General features: G+C 41.5%; 3 protein-coding genes across 9 annotated transcripts in view; 2 read left to right on the top strand and 1 right to left on the bottom strand.

Moving 5' to 3' along the window:
* LOC124341273 (probable endochitinase) overlaps positions 1-22,160 on the top strand; it is a 168,064-nt gene that overhangs the window by 93,183 nt on the left and 52,721 nt on the right. The window lies entirely within an intron of this gene.
* Positions 77-10,624, bottom strand: LOC124340978 (sodium-dependent phosphate transport protein 2B-like). Of its 5 annotated transcripts, XR_006918192.1 has the most exons (16): positions 10,427-10,624; positions 10,156-10,346; positions 9,946-10,058; positions 9,777-9,880; positions 9,500-9,707; positions 9,384-9,427; positions 9,254-9,317; positions 8,927-9,185; positions 8,735-8,856; positions 8,489-8,652; positions 8,243-8,367; positions 7,977-8,160; positions 4,441-7,741; positions 4,265-4,300; positions 4,132-4,180; positions 4,030-4,064 (listed from the first exon to the last, which is right to left on the bottom strand). XR_006918192.1 is itself a non-coding variant. In XM_046793838.1 (12 exons), the coding sequence occupies exons 3-12, from the start codon at positions 3,680-3,682 to the stop codon at positions 657-659; spliced, it is 1,827 nt and encodes a 608-aa protein (XP_046649794.1). In that variant the 5' UTR covers positions 3,683-3,823; positions 3,886-4,064; positions 4,132-7,563; the 3' UTR covers positions 77-656. The 5 variants fall into 5 exon arrangements, 1 of the variants encoding a protein (XP_046649794.1); XR_006918191.1 differs by having other exon boundaries at positions 4,265-7,741; XR_006918190.1 differs by having other exon boundaries at positions 4,132-4,300.
* LOC124340828 (dual 3',5'-cyclic-AMP and -GMP phosphodiesterase 11-like) overlaps positions 13,658-22,160 on the top strand; it is a 38,330-nt gene continuing 29,827 nt past the window's right edge. The window contains exon 1 of one of the 2 annotated variants that reach the window (XM_046793538.1): positions 13,658-15,170. In XM_046793538.1, the coding sequence (XP_046649494.1) occupies positions 15,157-15,170 (14 nt within the window). In that variant the 5' untranslated portion in view covers positions 13,658-15,156. Of the gene's footprint in view, positions 15,171-20,396; positions 20,533-22,160 lie in introns of those variants that run through there. The other variant, XM_046793541.1, reaches the window with a different exon arrangement.

The following is a 22,160-nucleotide window of genomic DNA, read 5'->3' as shown; positions in this document are numbered from 1 at the left end:
TATCGACACACTCGCTGGTTCATGCGGTGTAATCACAGGGATTGAAAATCAAAAAGAAACATGAGACAAAGGCGCATAAAACGAACAGCATATATTGCCTTTTTAAATATGTAAAAACGAGCGGGCATATGTAAACAAAAGGACGTGTAAGAGATTCTATTTGGTTTCTTATGTGTAACAACATCTGACGATTTCGCCATTCTGCGCAGATGTAAAGCCATCCCGATAGCCGTAAAAAAATTGTGCGCTCGGTGGGATTGAGAACGCTTTTAATTAGGCCTACCAATACAAATTGCATTGTTCCGCGTTAGACATTCTTTGATAGAATAATAGTCCACAATAGTAAATGCGTGGAAATAACATTAACTTAAATACATGAAGGCTGTGGAAGTGCGGTTTCAAGGTATAGGCGGCAATCCTATTTAAATCTCATTTGTTTGTTTGTTTTATGAATAAGGTTGCTCGAATCAATTCAGAATCAACCGCTAACGCAACCCGAATAAAGTTAAATTTTGTTAGCGGACGGTTAAAATGACGTTAGGCAAGAGATTCGTAAAGCAACAACAGCCTAAAAGTACCGCTCATAACATATGAACTAGTCAAAATGTGTGTGTGTGTGTAAGTAGCGTTGGGCGAAGGCATGCAGGCCCAACTGATTACTCGTATGCTAGGTTAGAAAGGCCGTCTGGGGTTTCGTTTTTCTCTGACTGCTTACCTTTACAACACACACAACTCGATATTAGTCTGTCTAAAGGTTCTAAGGATCGCATATAAATCGGGAGGAACTTCCAGTTTCGCATGACAACCGGTAACACAGTCGGGCATTTACGTTGTAAAATGGAGATGATCACGACGGCCGTCATCAGTATGACAATCGGAGCCAAAACAACGACCAGGGTAATTGTACCGGCAAAAGAAAGTGCCAGGACGACGCCGGGCATGAAGAAGAACATCATTATCAAGTAGCCGATGGAGAACCATCGATACTTGGCCGTCGTTTCGCCCAGGAATTTAGCCATCGGAATGGGGAAGCGAGTGAAAGGAACCGGGTAAAACAGCAAGATTCCGGCCACGTTGAAAATGAAATGACACAGGGATATCTGCAAGGTGTAGCGCAATTGTTCAGGCGGGGCGGCAAGAGCGGCGATCACGCTGGTAGTCGTTGTGCCGATATTGGATCCTAAGGTTAGCGGGTAGACTCGTTCCAGTGAGATGACGCCCACGCCGACAAGCGGTGTCAACGCCGACGTGAAAACCGAGCTGGACTGAACTAAAAAAGTCATAACAGCTCCAATCGTGATGGCCAAATAACCGGTAATCCACGGGACGTAAGGGATGTTGGCATTGAGCACACGTTTGATCACACCAGCAATTTGACCTGTTGGCAAATGAAGCAATACGACGTCGTTAAAAACCCGGAGCGAAATGGTTATTCCCCTCGAATTCACCTTTCAACATGGAGTTGAGCACTTTGACAATGCAGACTAGGCAACCGCAAAGGACGACCAACGAGGCTACGAGCAAGATCAGGCCAACTTCGGCATCGGTAAGTCCAGTGTCCTTCATGACGAAACAACCTGCATGGTTTTACCATAAATCAGATAACAGCGAATTGTTTCGGTCGAATGGTAATGACCCATTTGTTTGTTCTCCGGTTACAGACGGATACATAATGGCGAAATAAACCTGTTGAAATGGCGTCTACACTTACAAGGTTCTCTGATTTTGATTCCGTTGACCACAACCGGGCAGTACTGCTTGATTAGGGAAGAGTTGAAGTACGTCGAGTCATTTTTAGACCAGCCTTCGAGCACGCTTTTGTCAATCTACCAGATATGGAAGTAACGGAGAATACAAGGTTGTTTCTTGGGAAAAAGGCTAAAGGAGTTCAACGTGTGCAATTTTACCTGGACGACAAGTTTCGTTAACGGTTCGGTTAGCGCGTTCAGAAGTTTGACTTCGCCACCTCCCGGACCACCGGATCCAATATGTTTCGTTGCAGCTTCACTCGTGATTTCCAGAAAACCGATTCCAAATACAGCCCCTGTTGGCAATAGATTAACAGATAAATTATTACTGCTTCGCCCTTGAGTCTGGGATATAATTTCTCTTACTTGATATAATCTCGACAGGAAAGAGAATGATGACCGAAAGCCAGTTGAACATGTCCTATGGATAGTTATAATGATAAATATACATTGAAAGATATCAATAGAAAACTGCGAGTAACGATCTCACGTGCACGGTGGCGGCGGCGAACGCTCTGCGGAATTCGTTACGATCGCCCATTTGGGTCAATGAAACAATGGTATTTGTTACTGATGTACCGATGTTGGCGCCCATGACAATTGGAATTGCCACTCGAACCGTGAGAACTGCGGGAAAACGATCCCCAAAAGGTTATAACGACGTTGGGATCACTCGGCATTTTTCATGCGTGTGTAAGGTATAGCTGAACAGGAAAGCAACGAAATTCTACTTACAATTCGCCGAGACCATACTGACGATAATGGAAGAAGACGTGGAAGAACTCTGAACCAAGACGGTGGTCAATATGCCGATCATGACTCCGACGACTGGATTTTGCAACAGATCGCTCTGTTGGAAAATTTCTCCTGTCAAGTCGTAAATTAAACAATCAACACTAGTTGCAATAGTTATTGGGCAAGTTGTCGTAATCGAAATAATGCGGTAAACAAACGTCATAATTCCTTCAAAAAATGCGGTATACCTGTGGTTCGTCCACCTACTAGCCGGAAGGCGCTAGAGAGTAGATCAAGGGAACAGACGAAGAAGAAAAGCAAAATCAGCAGGGCTCCTATCTTAAGCACTCCAATGACAATCCGCATGGCTTTTGCTTTTTTGTCCAGATCTATGACAAAAATACGAGGCCATTTATAATACTTCCTAATTTTAATCGCACTCTGTAATTTGTCTTTTCTCTAGAGAAGCAAAAAAATGATAAACCAGTACAAGGGCTTTGCAAGATAAACAACAGAATAAGATCGAATTTTTAATGTACAAAATCGGATTGTCATCCTTTTTCAGAGATTTCCGCTCTGTAAGTTTGACGTCACATTCACTCAATTCGTTTTCAATGCACGTCTGGCTCGCAGCTGTGTCTGTTTATGGGGTGAATAGGTAGAGTACTGGAGATGCCACTTGCATAGTTACTTCAAAACATTTTTATGCGAGCGCGCATGTGTTGGTGACTGTACAATCGACTGGCGGAATGTGTCGACGTTGCGGAAGCCGATACGACGACACAAAAACTTCAAATCAAATCAAATCGTTAGTTACCTGACCATTTCTCCGAAGTGTCGACCAAATCCGTGAGCGCCCACGGATCTATTTCCGCTTCTATCGTCTCATCGACAGGCGATTTCACGTCGTCGGAATCGCTTCCAGCTCGGCCCATTTCCATTCGGCCGATGTCGCAACTATTTTTACTGCTGCATTTCTCAATTGATTTGTCCAAGTGAGTTTCCTGTTACAGCAAAGTACAAAACAACTCATTAGTCAAATCCCGTAAACAACACATTAATTACAACCTGAAAAGGCACAACCGCGCAAGCGATTATTAACGAAAAGGAAAATGAAATAAACCTACCAAAAACAGCTTGTCGCCGTTGTCTTTAGTGGCACCGTAGTTGGAGAGAAGGCTTTCGCTTTTTGCCAACATGTCGTCTGTGTCGTTGGGGACTTTGGCAACTTGACTGAACGAGATTACGCGAGCCAGTTCACTAAATGTATATAGCGAAACAGAAAAGGTTCGCGCTGGATAGGAGAAATAGAATGATGTGGGGCGGGCGTTCGTTCTCGGCTAGAAGAGAATGGGAACTGAAGTGAATCGCTCCGCTAAAGTAACCGGAAATTTTATTCTACCGTGATCACGTGGTCACGTGCTTTCGGGGGGAAGGAAGTTTCGTTTGCCGTGGAAAAAATAAAAATAAGAGAATAAAATAGCCAATGCCGCCTGCGGCTAAGGCTCTATTTCCCGCTCACTCTCCTTCGATTGCTTTAATTTTGGTTATTTATGTATGTACAGTAATGATGGCTAACCGCTGAATGCAAAATAAACAGAAGGTGTAAGAAACGAAGTGATCGAATGCTGTTAAACGAGATCATTACCGTCAATTATATGCTGCTGACTGGAACAAGGTGAATACAATCCGGGTCCCTAAAAGATATTATCATTCCCATACACGTAATTACTTAGGCGAATTTGTAGACAGGTTTGCGGACTTCTCGAGTATTTGCCTACTTTTTTCTTTCAACAAATTTCCAGCCGTCAAAGAACCTTGAAGCATTGAAATTAACATAGTATCATTTTAACAAAAGTCTTGCGGTTGTTGTTTGTTACATGAGTCTAGTAACCACCGCAAACCATATTGCACACGTAATATAAAATCATGCGCGTACAGCACATTCAAATCCAACCTTTTGAATGGGCTTACTAGTTGACCAGTGTTGCGCGGCGGCCTTGAAATTCCTATCGGCGAATTGCAGATGCATATTTGATGCTATTCGAAATTGGGATCTGGCCTTGTAAAAAAAACCGAACTTACGTCCGATGAGATTGCTGTACTCGAATCTTTAGCGGAATTCCAAACATGGTTTACATGGCAAGGTGGGTGCAATGGGACACACAACGTCAAGGGATAACACGTACACTTTTAATCACGGCTAAGTTCTGCGCGGAACGTGTCAGTCACCTTCCAAAGACGGTGGTAAAAGACTGAGGAGCGATGCCAGCATGACGATCTCGACCACCGTTTATCGATTGAGACTTCCTGGCCGTAGATCAGGAAAGCATTGACGTCGATGCGCAGAAAGAAAGGTGCACAGGATGCTACGTCGTCAAGGGTGAGGATTGTCACGGCGCAAGCGCCACATTAGTCAGTAGTAACTTAAATTTAACGGTGACACTTCAAGATCGACCCAGCCGTGCGCGGATCAAAGAGCTTTTCCAATAAGACATCGTTTCCCAACTTTCCTTTGTTATTAAGAATTCCATCCGATTGAATTAAATAAGGCAATAACACTGAAATATACCTGAATAAAAAAGGATTAGGGTTTATATGTTTTCCGATTGATTTTATCGATTATTTGTTATCGTATCGACAGGTTTAGCTGGAGGGCAACGATATAAGACGGAAGGACGGCTCTTCTTGTTGGACGAGTAGCGGTTGAAAGAGTAGTATTGCATTCAGCTGGGAAGAATAGAAATCGATGCGGCATCCGTCTCCACACCAACGCACAAGATTGTAATCAAATAAAGTCGACGCCTGTGGCTAACTCGTCTAAAAAAATTTCAATCTTGTTGGCATGTTCCTTCATTGATTGAAGAAATGAAAGGATATGTTCGAGGAAAGCGCTAGTAACTGGTATGCTTTAATCATTTGACGAACAGAGGTAGGTTTAGATTTACGCGCAGACACTAACTCATCAGACGTCAAGGTTGCCCTCATGACGAAAGCAGTAGTTATTTTCGTTATGGGGGTTCATCTAATAACTAAATCTTGCGGTGCGTTCAAAGTTCCTTCTCCACAACTGCGTCAGCATAAGTTCCTATTGATTGTCTGTCTATTCTAGATGATTTTTCCTCCAACACCTGTCTATTATATGTGGCCCAGTTCTCAGCAATAGAAACCAAAGGATCTCGTTACTGTATTCAAGGATGTGACGCGCCAGAAAAATTTCCCCAACTCTTTGTAGTTTCCTTTCGGTTTTGTTCGCGTCTCTTTTGTTTTACAACAAACTGACGTCCATGACTGCGACGACACATTTCGGCGAAAGAAGCCGAACGAAGGGCACGCCTACAGAATGGACTTCCGTTCCAATACCCAAATGTGTACACATGTCCATCGAGAAATACTATACGAAATAGTGTGAATAGGCGCTCCGGGGGTCTTCCGTCATATACTTTACCTTGATCAATTGCCGGCCTATCGCTACTCTAGAAATGCGTTGCTAAGATGTCTACACTTCTTGGTTCAGTCCAGCTAAGTCTCCATAAAGATTGGATAACCAAGGTGAATTTCACAGTTAACCTTGACATGCTTACGTGCCATCCATGATTTTAAATGTGGACCTCGACTGTGTGAAACAATAGACGAAACACACAGGCTGATGCCCCGAGCTGTTTTCCCCTAAAACCAATCCCGGACAAAATTGGGACGATTCAAGGAAACCTTTCAGACTGGTCAGAACTATTTTACATTGGGAGGTGTACACTAGTGCCTGAACTTTAATAAGCGACTTTGAATGAACTTCCTGACGATATTTGTTTCAAGGCCGATTGATTAGACCGATAGATCCGGATATCCAGTAGGACAGTCGTGTTGCGGCAATTCAACTTTATCTTTGACAAACTTTCAATAACAGGAAGGTAATCACGAAAGGCCCTGCAGTCGAGGAATGTTGTTTTTTGTGCTTTCTATTTTCTGGATTAAAGGTATTCGAGTAAAATACATTTCATCGAGTTGGCGTGCTGCGCAACTGCTTCCGTTTCGTACTTGTCGAGCGATGCATCCTGGTACTCAGTTGGACATGTCTAAAAGTCAGAATCGATCAATCTCAATGCGATTTAGGTTAAAAGGGTTTTCGTATGTCTTGTCTCGAAATTGTTACGCATCGGCTAGGCAAACGACAATTATGCCTATAAATTCTATCGGGGTCAGTTTCACTCGCGAAAAATAAATCCGTGACCACTTCTTTTGAATAGTAATATCGTGACAAGGATACTCTATTGAAGACACGTGCTCGGAATTTTTCTAGCAAGCGCTGGATAGCAACGCTTTCTTGACTTGCATCAAGAGTTGTACGGAAGTTAGGAAATAACCCCTTTTCCGGTTTATACGACACCTGACTTCGAGGATGACTAATTTCAACTTGCGAAATACATTTGGGAAACCTACGCAGACGTCGAAAAACCTGTTTTCTCTTTAACAACACAATTTTTTCCCCGATTAGTACAAACTTTCAAATTTGCATTCAGCCCTACCGCATTTCCTGTCGCAAACTCGGGTATTTTCTACCGCACTGTGCGTCACACTGTCATGGACAACGACAAACAACGAAAGGCACGTAAAAAATCAAAATATGATTGACAAGCGAATCACGACATGGAGAATTCTCATTGCGCAGTCTGGGTTTTCCCAGAGTCAAATCTTTAGAGCTGATCTCCCCAAATTTTGTTTTGATACCAATGCACAATGACAACAATAACAACGCTAACAATATAATCACACAATAACAACGTCCTATCTAAAATAACGATGTCGCGGACCGAACCTACTGAGTGAGGTCAAAAGGGACAAAGCTTGCTCAAAGAAATTGATGACTCAAACAAGGAAAAATATACATTTGATACTTTGTTCTTTTATTCCTCCTCATAGCCCTAGGGAACGGACATTGAATACAATAACGCACGAAAAAAGTTTTAACTGTCTGTCTGACAGTTTTATAGTTGCACTTATTCGTTCGAAAAAATTCCGACCATATCAAACATCCGTTTTAACGAATTCATCGGCGGACAAAAAGTAAAAGCATATTCATCGTTACAGAGTGAAAAAGAATCGCTTCCGATACAAGATAAAGGCGATAAGAATCCAGACGGCAGCCGCTGTCAAATTCATTGACAGATGAGCAGTATGTGTCGAGGCTAGTGGTTGCCAGGAAAAAGGTAACAAAGGCCTGGCAAAAACGTGGCCGACGTATAGAAGCAGGGCGTTCATCCCTAAATTACAATTGATAATTGGTTTACGGTATACATAGGTGCGCCCTTCTAGATAAGTATTTCCACATCCCGGGAACCCGCGAATGACGCTGGTTCAACAACACGATTACATAACATGAGTTGAAAGTAAGTCTCGTTTTAGTTCACAGATGGCGAACCCTTACAGAGACTCACTTGAGAACTAGGAAATAATTGCCCGTAATCCTATAAAAAAAAGGGGAATTTTGTCATTTACCTGCGTAGCGAAAAGGGGCTCCAGACCACCACGATAGGACATCGATGAAGACGTACAAAATGGTGAGGAGTATAAATGCTATGGAACTCGTGACCAGCACGTACGACAACGACCACAGGTTCTTGTTGATCGGGATGGGTCCGTCATCGATTTTAAAGTCACAAAGGATCCCTCCTGACAATCCCTTTTGAAAAAAGAGCCAAACAACTGCTATGTAATTCTCGAACTAAGAATTCATCTCTTAATTATTCTATTTTACTACTTACTGTTACTAAGGCCCATAACATCCACCGTACAATTCTCTGTTTGTTTGCTGGGAATACCAAAAGCACTTTTGCGGCCTCTGCTCCCAAATAAGCACACAAGACACATGTTAGCCCTCCAAGAGCTCCTGAAAATTGAAAAAAAATAAATGTAGAAAATAAAAAACAAGTTCAAAAACAGACTTTCTTCGTCATTTTAAGACATGTCAAGGTAGGCGCAGAAATGGAGGGAGTGAAAGAAACACGAACCTTCAGGATCAAAAGCAAGAGTGGTGTCATAAATAGCTCGCGGGGTTGGCCTCTGGTAAATGTGATCGTTTCCAAACAGAGAAACGTCAACAAGACGAGCTGCACCTCCAGTACAATTTCTGAAAAGACCGTTTTTCTCAAGTCCGCCAGCTCCCGTATAGCCTCTATAGAAATGGAACAACACGAGACGATTGCGTTCAATGAATGACTGTATCGTTTGAGTAATGAGGGAAAATATAAACTCACAGAGGGCAGTCCGGAACAGGAAGCAAGAAAGTGATGAGTAATTGGGTTGAAACAAACACAGTCACTATGATCCACTGCCGCCAAGAACACACAATATCACGGACAGGTGCGAACCATGCGTACTGTTGATACAAATTAGCGTGAATACTCAAACACGTTTCTATTAGGTTTAAATCATATATCTAAAATTACCCTTTGATTATCTTCGGGATCGAATCCTGTAAGTTCGATTAAGGCAACGATAAGGTAAACGAACGACATCCTTTGAAGGACTCCTGGAATTCTGAAGGTTTTAATGTTATTGTTACTCAGAGAGTTTAACACGAGACCTATAACGAGCATAGCGACAGAGCGACGAACTGTGCTATACAAAATTCGTTGTTTGCTAAGGGCACGTCGGAGCTGTGAATTGAGAGACAGAACACAGCTGGCGCCCAATATCCAAACAAAACTGAAATAAAAAGATCAAAGGTTAAAACATAGAAGAGAACCAAATATTTGATGCAGTTCGTTCATTACCAAGGGAAAATAACGTCGGCAATCGTAATTCCATTCCAAGGCGAATGTTCAAAGAACCAATAACCTGCATAGGAATTTTATATTACGATCTCTTCAGCATCCTGACCAAATGTCTCTAAATAATAAATACCTCCGCCGCCATAATTCACTATTATCATGAAAACAATGGTAAGCCTTGAAAAAATGTGTTGTGTTAAGTTAAAAATAGACTGATAATTGCTTATGTTTATAGTTAAAGAGTTTTACCCACGAAAAGTGTCAAGGCATCGGATACGATATCGGATTGGATTTGCCTGTTGAGCTGAAGTATCTGGGATAAGTAATGAAGCCTCAGATGTGTTGGAACTGCAGAACCAGTTAGATAGATAGCAAGGGTTGTATCGTTCTTGCATGATGCACTTCAAACCCCACACAATAAACAAAAGGAAAATGCACAAGGATGCCCACAATAGAGCTAAGAAATAAAAACAAAATATTCAATTATTGTAGGAACAGAGCACTTTATGACATCTTGTGTCCTTACGAAGGTAAATATTTGCTGGAGGAACATTTAATTCCACGTCACCACATCCCTCAGAGCTGGCATTCATGGAGTATTGTCCGAATTCACCAAAATGTTGGCTGAAACTTTAAAAAAATCAAAAATGGTGAATCACATAGGTAGGATATTTAAAAAAATAATAATAACTCACTTGCAAACTGATATTTCGTGTTGTTTCACCTGGAATAATGTGGGATATGTAGTATTTACGGTCAAAACAGCTGTGTGTCCGGATTTCAAAGAAGCAAATTTCCACATTGGACACTATATAAAAGTACACATGTTAAAATTGACACTTTAGCAACACAACAACAACTTGAATCATTGAATGTTGTGCTACGAGATGTTGTTTTTATCCCACCTCCTGGCATTTGCTGGATTGCCCCCAAATCTCCAGTTCTTGTGTTGTGTACTGATTATTATTAATGTGATGAAAAGTGAAACATGCTTCATCCATTTTGAGTGAATATTGTCGTGTTGTCGAGTTACAAAACGCTGGTACTTCTGGATTCCAGTTCATTGTGGAAAGATCCATCATTGTTGCACTTAAAGCTTCAAAGAATGTTTCGTAAAGAAAATCCCACACACGTTACTTCTGTCAATTCAAATGTCAATAAGTGACGGTAACTAACCTATGATCATGATAACAACGGTGAAATAAGATTTTAGAAACATATTTTCTCTCTGGAGAAATGTACTAAAGTCTGCCATCCATGGTTTCCAAAAGAAACAGCTGACTAACGTGTTTGTATCAGCTGACTAGAGATTCCACCTGTTTACTGGACGGAGATTTTTGGGGCTAGAGAAATAGTGCGAGTCAACGACGTAAATTTTAGTGTCTGTGTATTTTTCATTGAAGTAATAATATTCCTGAGGAAAAGAAAATAAAAAATAGTAAAACTGTATAAATTGATTGCCCGAAAGATAGCGCGGGTTCACCAAGTCTGAATAAGGGCAGCGCCGCAGCGGTAGCTATTTCCTTTTTCACAACGTATACTTTTAACAGTTTGAAATCGGTTGGCAAACTTTAAAAAATTTTATTGCTGCTGTGCAGTGTTTCCCGAAGACTCGCTTTCACAACAACAACACTGCGAACATCAATCTCTGGGATTATTATGGCTCGAATCGTGCAATGGCAATTCAATTCTACTGAAATGCACATATCTCGGAGAAATTTCTTTTTTAAAGTGTAGCCTAAAGTTGTTCAAATTATGTATTTTTTAAATTCTAATCTTATAAAATTGTGTATGTAGGATGCTATAAACGTAAAATGTGAGCTAGGTAGAATTGATGCATTTTGTTTGTATAATTGTCTAATTGCATTACACCTAATTACATTACTAATTATTGTATCCGGAGTCGAATGAAGCAATCTTATTTTTAGACTCTAATTCTTTCTTTTTTTTTCCGTTAACGACAGATGAGACGTTAGAAAACCAGGGGAAATTTCGGAAGACTAGGAATGCTGAATAGCAGTTGGTTTTCAATTTCCAATGATAATAAAAGCTAGACTTCCAGCGGATCGGCGAATGGAGACAAAAGAAGTCCAAGTACCGATATCCTTTTTCAAAGTTTACATACCAAGCTAGTAAAATGAGCCAAAATTTATTGCAAGATTTTATCGTCATTTTTTAATGGTTGCGTGTAGTAACGTTGCATAGAATAACAAGAAATCAAACCGCTTGATATATAACGTTCCAGAACATACCAAAGGAAAGTCCATGTGTGTTTCAAACTAGGCGACATTCAGTTCATGATGAACCGCTACCTGAAAGTCGATTCGTGAACCAATTCAGATCAATAAAAACGCCAAACCTATTCAAAAGAGACGCTGAGGTTTACACCAAAAGAAAAAAAAACCCGAATAGGCAGAAGTTTCTCACGTTCATGTAACCCGTAAAAGAAGAAGACGAAGGTTATATTGGTTATTCTATAGCAGTCAGCGCGGAGGTTCTTTGTCGGTTGGCTCATATTTTTTTCAGATTTCTTCTTTTTCCATTTAGGATTTGTTTGGCTGAAAAAGGACGAGCAGGGCTTAAAGAAAAAGGGAACACTAATACTGCGTGTAGTCGTGATACGCCACATTTCTGGCCTTTATGAATAATCAATGATTTTATTGATTGCCAGGCAGCTGCTGTGTTGGCCATACGGAAGCGCAGTCCATGAATGTTGATCAGTTGCCAGTCTGTTAGCTGAGCTCGCAGCTTGACGGATTCAACAAAACAAATGAGGATTTTGAGAAGACGGTAGGGAGGCATACATACACTATTGAAAGACCGTAATCATAGATTGATAGCAAACTATACTGAGCCAGTCAAGAGATTTTAGACTCTCTAATGACTGCCTTAGTCGTCTGAACCAACTTGGCAACTTCGGGTCGAGAGAGGATGAACACAATGAACTCCTAGGCACGTGAAATCTCTTCTGGAACCCGATGAACATCCGCTCCTATTAATATTTCAATATTTCCCAAAGCAGACTATAGCGAACTAGGTTACATGAAATTACGCATGTAGAACTGGAAATGATGCAACTATAGCGTCTACTGCGTCATCAAAAACGCTTGGAATAATGAATTGCTCTTCAGCTGCCAATGTCTCACCCTGGGATTTTTTTATCTTTTTCCAAATAGACGTTCATCTTGCGTTATGAGTTTTCAACTCATTATACGCCGACGGACGTAAATCTACGGTACGCCATAGGCTCACACGTTGCTGCGGTCGACTTTGGCCTCCGTCACCAGATTATATGGGCGCTGTCGCCCTTGGGTGGGCTCTGATCCCACACACGTTGATAGACGCCTCTCGGTTATTAGTAGCTCAGTTTTCGGTCGTGATGAGAGTCTTCATCCCGGGGGCCATTCGTCGCCGTATGTGATGATTGCGTGTGGTTACATAATGTAAAAGCCCAGGCCGGGGGTATACTATTGCCTCTCCCTTTATTACAGCAACAACGCCAGCCGTAGCTCTATAGCAACACCCGATGAAAATAACGACGGCCCCGAGTTTAATTCTTCAGAGTATAGTACGCCCAATGATGCGTTCATAGTTTGAAACTCGGCGGTCGACAAAACTGTTTTCACAGGATTTTATACCAACCATTTACGATTTTTCCCGACAGTCTTAGGAAGCCGAAATTTTTTATTTTTCTTGATAATCAAAAAATGTATTATGTATATACTACACCTGATATCCACCGTCAGCGATCGTTATCATCACGGTACCTACCCCGTTTCATGTTTCCTTTCGAGATTGTTTTTTCTGTCTGCGTTATCTCGTATAACGGAAGGTTTGATTATCAATTTGATGGATAGATGGAATATCATTCGGATACCCAATTATAGTCAAGGATGAGCGCAAAGCCATTTTTGATTGCCTTGCGTATAACGTGTACACACAAGAACGAAATGAGTACGACAGACTTCCAAGGAGGCCTCCCAGGAAGATTATCTATCGCCCTGAGAGATTTGTGTGATAAATATCGACGACGCACTATCGCTGATGAGATGAGCAATATTTGAGGATTGCAATCCTTTTTTGATGAAACCACAAGCTTCAAATTTGACCTTATACCCAATAATTACACGCGAGCTCAAATTCTTTGCCGTAGATGATGAACTTGAATCAACATTCTACCAAGAGATTCCAACAGTCCATCTGGGGAATGAAATGCAAAGAGATGGAAATGCAAACAACGTTGAGGGAAAAGAAAAACAGAAAGGAAAACATCGCTGGCATGCACAAGTTCCATTGGTGCGCCGCACCACGGCACCAGCACCACACAGCTGACTATAAAACTATACACACACAAAGTATACACATGGAAAAAGGATTGGGCATTTTGTTAGCAAGCTTAGTACAAGTCCAGGACTAGAGGTGGAGAGACGTGTTTTTTTCCTCTCCATTCGGCTAGATTATACCCGCTTCTTTAAAAAACATTGACTGTTTGTTTTTTGTTTTCCTCCATTTTCTCTCGTCCTGTTCGTTATCTTTCGTTCCCCCCTCTTTCAGTCATTGTTTTTATTCAGCCGTATTTATATACCCTCCGACCATCTGTGTGCGTGTTTTGTGTGTGTTTGTTTGTCTTACATGTGAGAGAGTGCCAGTGTTCAAAGCCCCTACAATTTTTGTTGTTTTGTTTCCATTCGTCTCATCTTCCGGCCAACTAAAAAGTTTGACACGAATCCGGTCGAGTCACCTGCCTAAACCTCATACGCTGGTGAATAATAGAGCGGCCCACAGCTTGTCAGTTTCACGTTGCGTGTCCGATAAAGAAAACGCAACGCCGAGTGAGCGACCCAAAATAATAAAATAAGAGGAAGAATTTTGTAGCACTTCCGTGTGGTTGTGTATTATCCAGGAGACCGTGACTTTGAAAACGGGAAAAGTTATTTCCTAAAAAAATTTTATTTTGAGGAGAAGTTTCTGGTCTTGTCGTTCTGAACGTGTCAAAAAAGAACCGGTGAAATCAAAAGGAAATAAAAAAGTGGCACGGTTGATATTTCCTTCCTTCCTTTTTCTCGTGTGTCCTATAACCCCCATCGGGGTGGGTTATGGGCGATGATGTAAAGAAGAACCCATCCACCACCCGCTATCACCGCCGCCACCACAGTTTCTGATGTCGGAAACTATTTCTGAAACTTGGGCGTCACTTTCCTATTTATTTCTTTTCCTCGACGATTCCAACTTGAGAAAATAAAAACCAAATTTTATTTAAAAAAGAAGAAAAAAGGAATTTTTATTTTATTTTTATTTTTTGTATCTGCCTGGCGGTAGTGGTGCTGCCTCGTACCGTCTAAACTTGGCTCCATCTCTCTCTCATTCACTCACGCCCCTGGTTTCTTATGCAGCAGTAGTGTGTCGTGTCGGCGGGGCTCATAACGGGGGGAAGGTTCAGGCTGCTCTGTGTGTGTGCGTGACGTGCGCGTGTTGCATCTCATCGGCGGACAGTTTGTGTGTGTGCGTCTTTCCATGTGTCCGGTGCCCCGTGTGTATCTCTCTCTCTCCACCATTTATATGAAAACCGCCCAACGTTTCCTCGGTCTGATATAGACATCACACATTGCCTCGGCTCTTACACAAGGACAAACCCCAACTCTTGCTGTCCTTGGATTAGACGAAATTGGGATCATCTTTCTCTTGGACGAAACGAGTAACTTGTCGGCCAGCAAGTGAAAGCCTCTCTCGAGCTGCTGCTGCTGCTGAGAGTCGATCGAGCATTCGGTCGGCAGGGCGAAATAATAACATTCGTTAGATAGCTGGCCTGCTGCTGGTCTGCTTTAACCCGTTTGTTTGTTTCTTTTCCACTGGAGAGAGAGAGACAACCGGCCAACTGGCACAAGTTATTGGCATAGCTGGCAGCCATGCAAGCCTCTAGGTAAGTGCCTAATTTAATACACTCGACCTCGAAGCTTGATCCCTTTTTAAAAACTCTTCTCAGTGTGAATCTTAGCTGCACGCCGTGTGAACTTTATTGCGCAATTTTTGTTTTTCGGTAAAGTTGACTGAATTAGACGCCGTCTGTTATCTTTTACCTCGCTTTTGAGTCACGATATTGCCCGCAATAATATCACGAGATGAGAAATGCCAGTCCCACCCACGTCGACAAACCAAACTCAAACCTGAGCAACAGAAAAAGAAAAGAGGATTTGGTCGACCAAATTCGGTTGTTTATTTCAATCGGCGGGGTGTTTTGGGGGTAGTAGTCATACTTTATGGTGTATTTTTATTTTGTTGTCGGGTTCGATTATTTGTGAGTCGCTTCTTTTATTTTTTATTTTCTCCCCCTCGCTTAGATTGGGAAGCACTTTGATCGTATCCGGGGGTTTTATAATATCAATTGGGTTTTATCGTGTGACGTGCGTGCTATAGGAGGCGGAATCGTAGGCAGGACATGACAAGAATTCTCGGTATCTTCATTTTTATCTTGTGCAAACCAAACGTAATTGTTTATCCTGCGGGATTTGGGCGTGTTTTTTTTTCCTTTTTGGTTTTTTAAAGCGGCTTCGTATCTATTATGCTAGGCAATCTTTGTTGTTTTAATGTTTCTCTCCTTATAATATCAAATGTCGAAAGTGCAATGACTTGAAATTGTTATGGCTTCTTTCTTTCTTTGAGTGTTCGCCTATTTTCAACACCATAGAAGAAAACGGCCTTGTTTCTTTTTTGGCTTGTTTTAATATCATCATTTATTACTATTATATATTTCGTTGGAAAAAAACGGGTTTCTTTGTATGTTCATCACATTTCGCTATTTTAATTTTGTTCTATTTACGTTGTTGTTTTTTGTTGCTTTGGCCGTAAAACGAGAAGTCATCAAAACTTTTCTCATTTGTTCTCGTTTTTTTAAATGAAAAGTTCAGAAGAGAAACGGGACATTTTGTTGAAAATAAAAAGGCCAAAGAACCAAAAAGTGAACTTGTTCCCTCCTGTCACTTGTCAAGTTGATGATGTTTTCTTCTTCATCCTTTTCGTTATACCTTTCCAGAAAGTTAAAAAAAAAGAGAGGGGAGGATAATAATTCAGGTAGACACAGGTAGAGACATCTAACATAACTCTTTTTCTTCATTCGTCCATTGGGACAGTATTTGAGGTTTGAAACAAAAGAAACACGCCCATCTTTTTTGGTATTTTCAAAGTAAAATAAAAGAAAAGCCGCACTGCCAAAGGTGAAGAGAGAAAAGTAAAAAAAAAGAGTCGGAAAATTCTTTTATTTTTATTTTATTTTTTGACATGGGAGGAGACATTCACGATGTTTTTATGGCCGAGTTTTTCTTCTCTCATTTTTTGTCTAAGTTTTAAAAAGCTGTATTTTGCGTAGTGAATGACGAAGACAACTGTTGACACGGGTGCGTTGTAAATGACCAAATAGGGGAACGTCCAACTGCACCTGACCTGGAAAAAGAAAAAAGACGAATAGGAAAAAAAAGCCAAGGAAACGAGTAAAAGCAAGGAATAAGAGAGAGAAAAAACTAATCAAATAAAACCAGCAGGTGTGTGATCTAGTCCCCCCTCCATCTAATCTTACCACACGCCACCTTCAACGGTGCTGATTTCCATAATTAAAGCACACGTCCAACGTCGTCGGGATGGATGTTTTTTCACGAAAATTCAAAAGGAAACGTCGTGAATGAGTACCATAAACCGGATCAATCAAAAAGTAACGACGCCAAAAATATAATAATAATAATAACAGTAATAGACGAAAGAGAGATAGCGAATATAAAGATTGAATAAGTCTAAAAAAAACCAGCAGAAAAAGAACTTGTGACTCTCTCACGCGGCCCGGGGAAAGTGGTGTAATTTCGGTTGGTTGGAAGTGGTGGTGGTGCCACCATCACGACCGTGTGTCCACCGTTACGTTGTATAAAATGGGTGGGATTTTCTAGGTCAAGGCATCCTGATGAAAACAATATTCACAGTTTTATGTAGCATTCTTTTCTGCTGCTTTTTAGTCTATTCTCTTTTTTGAGAGAAATTCCCCTGAAAAAGAAAAACACACGCACTCACGCGCTCGCGTCTAATATAACTGAGCCCCCCCTTGCAATAACGAATATAAGGCGGGCCATGTACGGGACGGTTTCGATGACTTTGCAACTCGAAGTTGAAAGAATCTGATCGCATTCGGTCACAACAACAAAGTTGCCCTTCAAATTTATAAAACCAAGTCGAGTTGTTGCAAAAGATTTCAGCTGGATCGAGTGGAAAGTGGGGGTTTGGATTCAATTTTTTTGTTCCTTTCATCCGATATCCAACGGTAAAGGAAGGAGTGCTGCTGACTAGAAAGTCCTTTTTGGGGTGGCTCGTGCAAGGTTTTCTGGGTGCGATAGCCAAGAAATAACAGCGCCAGTGTAATGTGGAAAACGTGTAAGATGAAGAAAAAATTACTCATCCGTCCATGATTCCATCCATCCATCCACGTCTATCTTGGAACGAGGGAGGAGAGCGATCTTGTTTTTTCCCATCTAGTCCCAGTTTTTCTAGCGCGTAGGTTGTTTTCTTCTTTCCTTGTTGTTACGCATCAAGTTTCATTTCTACGAGCGCCCGGAGCCGTCGAGGACATCGGGGAAAGGCCAAAAAACAAAAAGAACAAAAACCCAAACGAAAAGTTTGGAATATTCCGAGAAAAACTAATCACTGCCGCCCAAGTTGTTAGTCGGAGAAAAAGTCAAGAGTTGAATAAGTGAATCAGTTATTTTGTTTTTCTTCTTCTGCTCCGGCGAGAGTATAGACGACGTATCATCCATTCTCATTCCGCGCATCCAGCTTATATGTGATTACATTCTTTGGCTGCGTTCTTTCACGTCGCCCGGTCGGTCTCCTTGTAAGTAGTTCGGTGATACAAGTTCTTACTATCTCTCACGCCGGCTCACTGGTAGATCTCATCTGATATCATTCCTCTTGCCTGCTGGCTTGTTAATCTCGTGGCAACTGATGGTCCGTTTACCAGGTCGTTCTCCGACCGCGGTCGTTAAAGGATTGGTGCGCGGTAAATTCAAATGGTCGATTCTCATCGTCTCAAAATGTTTTGGAAGCCTTTGCACGTGGAGGGAGTAAAAAAAGAAAAGAAAAAGAAACACAAGTGGAGAAGTAAAATAAAGGTCGCTGTTACCTTATCTGGTCAAATCGAAAAGAATAATAAGCCAAAGCCCTTTTTTTTATTTTTGGTTTCTTGGAGGACGTAAAGCTTATAGCTGGAAACTGGCTACCTGAGAGAAACCCCGATTTATTCTGATTACCTTGTTTGATATCTTAATATTCCAACCCCAGGGACGTGCGCATGCGTTTCTATTTTACCTTTCCTATACCGTCGTCTCTTTTTATGGCCAACGAAAAAAGAAAAGAACTCGATCGTGATTTGGGCGGATCACGGTTTTGTAGTAGTGATGAGAAGAGTCCCATGTGTGCTCTCGTGAGTGCGTGTGTGCTGGCTTCATTCCTTTTCGCTTCCTTCTTTCTATCCCGAATAGTTTCTTGTTACAAGAGGAAGGAAAGACGAGTATATGTGCGTCCTATCAATATGTTTCTGCTGCTGCTCTGTTTGCATCCAATAGAGGGGACCACCAGTGAACGGCCCCAGTGAACCCGACCAGCCGAAAACTCTTATCTGTGTCCATCTCTCCCGGCTATATAACCCATCCATAGAGTTCCGTTGAGACTAGGAATTTAGCCTCTTGGTCGGGTGTTTGAACGACGCCATTTCTAGCACCCAATTAGAGATGCCGCAACGATTTACGTTGGGGATTCGGGTAGGCGGAGATTGGCAGATAAGAGAACCCGTTTCACGGTAGACATGTGACGTCATGATCGATGATTAGAGCTTAGCCGAATGAGCTCGCCAAAGCTTTGAGCGAAACATCGTTTCCAGCACTCCACGTCACGACTGCGTCGAATTTATACTCAGCCGAGTGCGCGTTCAACAGCAGCAGGGCCTCTCGCATCAGAGTTGGGCTGTCAAATGGATTCGAGCCAACGACCTAGTTGGACGTGTTTGTGTGATTGACTGGTGGGCCCGAGTCTAAGAGAAAAAATAAGAAAGTTGTGGCGGTGATGAAATCGCTCTCGTCAATTATTTTGTCTAGCGATTGACCGACTGCAGCGATCTGTATAAAGTGGGTCGCTACTGGGGAATGATGACGCGCCTGGGTTCGTTTTTCATAGCTGGCGCCAGTTAGCCCACGACTTGGTTACTATTGTACTCGCTAGTGAACTCGATTTTTTTTTCTATTCCCCCCTTTCACGTCGACTATCTAGCATACGGGACGTTTGCCATGGAAACATTTCCGCTTTGCTTCTGTTATTGTCATTCGAATCTGCCGCCGCCGCCGCCACTCTGATCAAAAAGATCCAACTGGGAATTTATCCAACAAAAAGTGTTTTTATGTTTGTTGGCCCCGGTGAGTGGATCATTTTATTTGCATTTTGCTTTTGAAAAAAAGAAAAAGCGAAATGTGTTTGAGTTTTATCTCGACGGATTGAGTGGATTCCGAATTTTTATCCGGCTGATCGTTCGCCAGCATTTTCCCCCCTCAGCAGCAGCTCCTTTTTGAATTTGACTGAGCCGACCCAACACATTTCCCTCATCGATCAAAGGAGAAACGGAGTGGATTTGAAAAACAAGTGGGTTTCCATTTGATTCCTGTCTGCCCGTGGCTAGGAATATCAACGAGAGGAGACAAAACCACTATAGCGCATTGGCAATTCAACAACAATAAAGAGGAGCTTACCGAGCTTTCGACACGGAGAAATTGAATCGATCAGAAGCTCGTCATCCCCAAATGGTTTCTCGTAGTCCGATAAAGATATAGCATACATTTTATATGGGTTCACTTCATTACTTTTTATTTGACTGTACTTTATTCCAACTCTTTCTATTGGAAACGACGTGTCTCCATATCGACGAATAATTCGAAATTCGAATCAAACTGAGCTGTGTTGCAATTTATTTATAACTAATCGAAATAATTTTCTTTTCTAGTTTAATTCCAGAAATATTTGTTAATTTTTATTTTAAAAATATTTCTTGTTTTATTTAAAGCATTTTGTGGTATTTAGCTTTGAAAAAACTTAAAATCATATTTAATTGTTTGGATTGTAACACAGCTCCAGTGACAGGGTTTCATTGTTGAGTTTTTCGTCGATGGAGAAGGTCGTCGCGCGATTTGTCCATTTTCGCGCTCTTTTTCTTCCACGTGTCGAAGATGGCAATGGACGTTTGGATATTTTTGGCCAGTTTTCCAGTAAGTTCTCCATTTTTAGCACATTTTGTTTGTAGGATGTAATGCAGAAATTAGATAAAGATCCCAGAAAGGTTAAGTTGCTGAAGCTGATGTACATTGTAAAGTAAAATAACGAATTGAAGTATAGTATAGTACAAAATTAGGTAATCAAAGTGTACTTATTTTTGTCTAAAAGTATACAGTAAGTAGGTTGTAAATAGGCTCGATAGTATTGAAAACGTAAAACAATGCCAGAAACAGCTAAAAAGAAAAGTCGTGAGTGAACGACTGACAAAAAGATCAATAGATGAGACGAAAGTAAAAGCAGGAAGAATGGAGTGGAAACAAAAATCGATGCAAATGTATTTTTCTCCCCAGATCCTTTTGCCTATCAGTTTTGAGTGTCTTTGGCCATTTGCCCCATCTACTTTCACTAGGATCGTCCTCTTTCCTCCATGTTGCCACTATCGGGAATTGGCCATTATTTGATTTTATTACTTTTATTTTCGCTGTGTTGTACGTTCCGACTTGCAATCGGCGTAGATGTCTGGACAGATCAAAAAGTGTACGACGCCCACGCCTATGGCTCGGCTATTTTAGTTGTTGTTGTTGCCTTCGGATTCGCTTGACCTGATTAGTTGATTAACACAACTTCCCGCACGGCCTTGCCAAGCCCCATGTAGTCTCCAAACGCTTGTCATTCGTTCCACCCATTTCTTTTTCCACTTTTTTTTTTATTTTTCACGCTAGCCCACCCGAATCGACTGTTAGATTGTTCTCATTGACTTTGGCTAGTTATTGCGGTGGTGTCGGTCATTGGTAAAGTGTTGAATCGGAAAGGACGTGACTTTGTTAGCGCATCATCACAATTGCCCCGTTCGTTAATAAAAACTGCCATTCACATTCCCCGAATTCGATCGAGACATTTTTTCATTTTAAAAACAAAAGCAAAAGGGAAAGGGAGGATTCAATGCCGGAGGTCGATCGCCATAGGGGTCGGGAGCAAACAACCCGAAATATTTGTTGTTTTCTTTTTTAACAAACAACCCAAAAACAACTGGGAGAATGCGGAATGCCTTGAGAAAACAGCTTGCTCACACACGTGTATTTCTCGATGTTTAAGGCGAGAGAATGCGAGTATTTGTTAGATGGACGTGGTAACAAGAAAACGGGAATCGAAACGAGGGAGAGAAAGAAACAGGAAAGCGGAAACTCCAACTGATTGGGCCAGCACAGAAGGAGGAAACTCTTGGTAGTAATTTGATATCGACCGGAAAGTGAATCTTGAATCAATTATCCTAATAAAACAAACGTGATTGCCACCGTCGTCAAATAGGCGTGCCAGCAGCCAAAGAAAAAGGAAACTCGATGCAGCAGACGTTTTTATGCTGACGTCACTTTACGCTGAAATCGTCAAGGGCATTTGACCGAACCATATTTAATGATTAAGTTTTTCTTTCACTAAAACGGGAGCAACGTTCGATATACTTGAATAACCTCAAACCGCAGTTTAAAATCCACTCGGCTGTTTCTTCTTTTTTCTTCAAATTGGGTTCAGGAAACCCATTTGCTTATTTTTTTTTCGCATCCGCACGTCGGATACATTCGTGAACTTGGCGGAATCGATCGCCTTCCGAGAATTCGCCGCG

This window comes from Daphnia pulicaria, chromosome 5, assembly GCF_021234035.1.
Source record: "Daphnia pulicaria isolate SC F1-1A chromosome 5, SC_F0-13Bv2, whole genome shotgun sequence".
NCBI classification, from domain to species: Eukaryota; Metazoa; Arthropoda; class Branchiopoda; order Diplostraca; family Daphniidae; genus Daphnia; species Daphnia pulicaria.
Note: the sequence above shows the minus strand (reverse complement) of the source record. Positions and strands in the feature narration are given on the sequence as shown.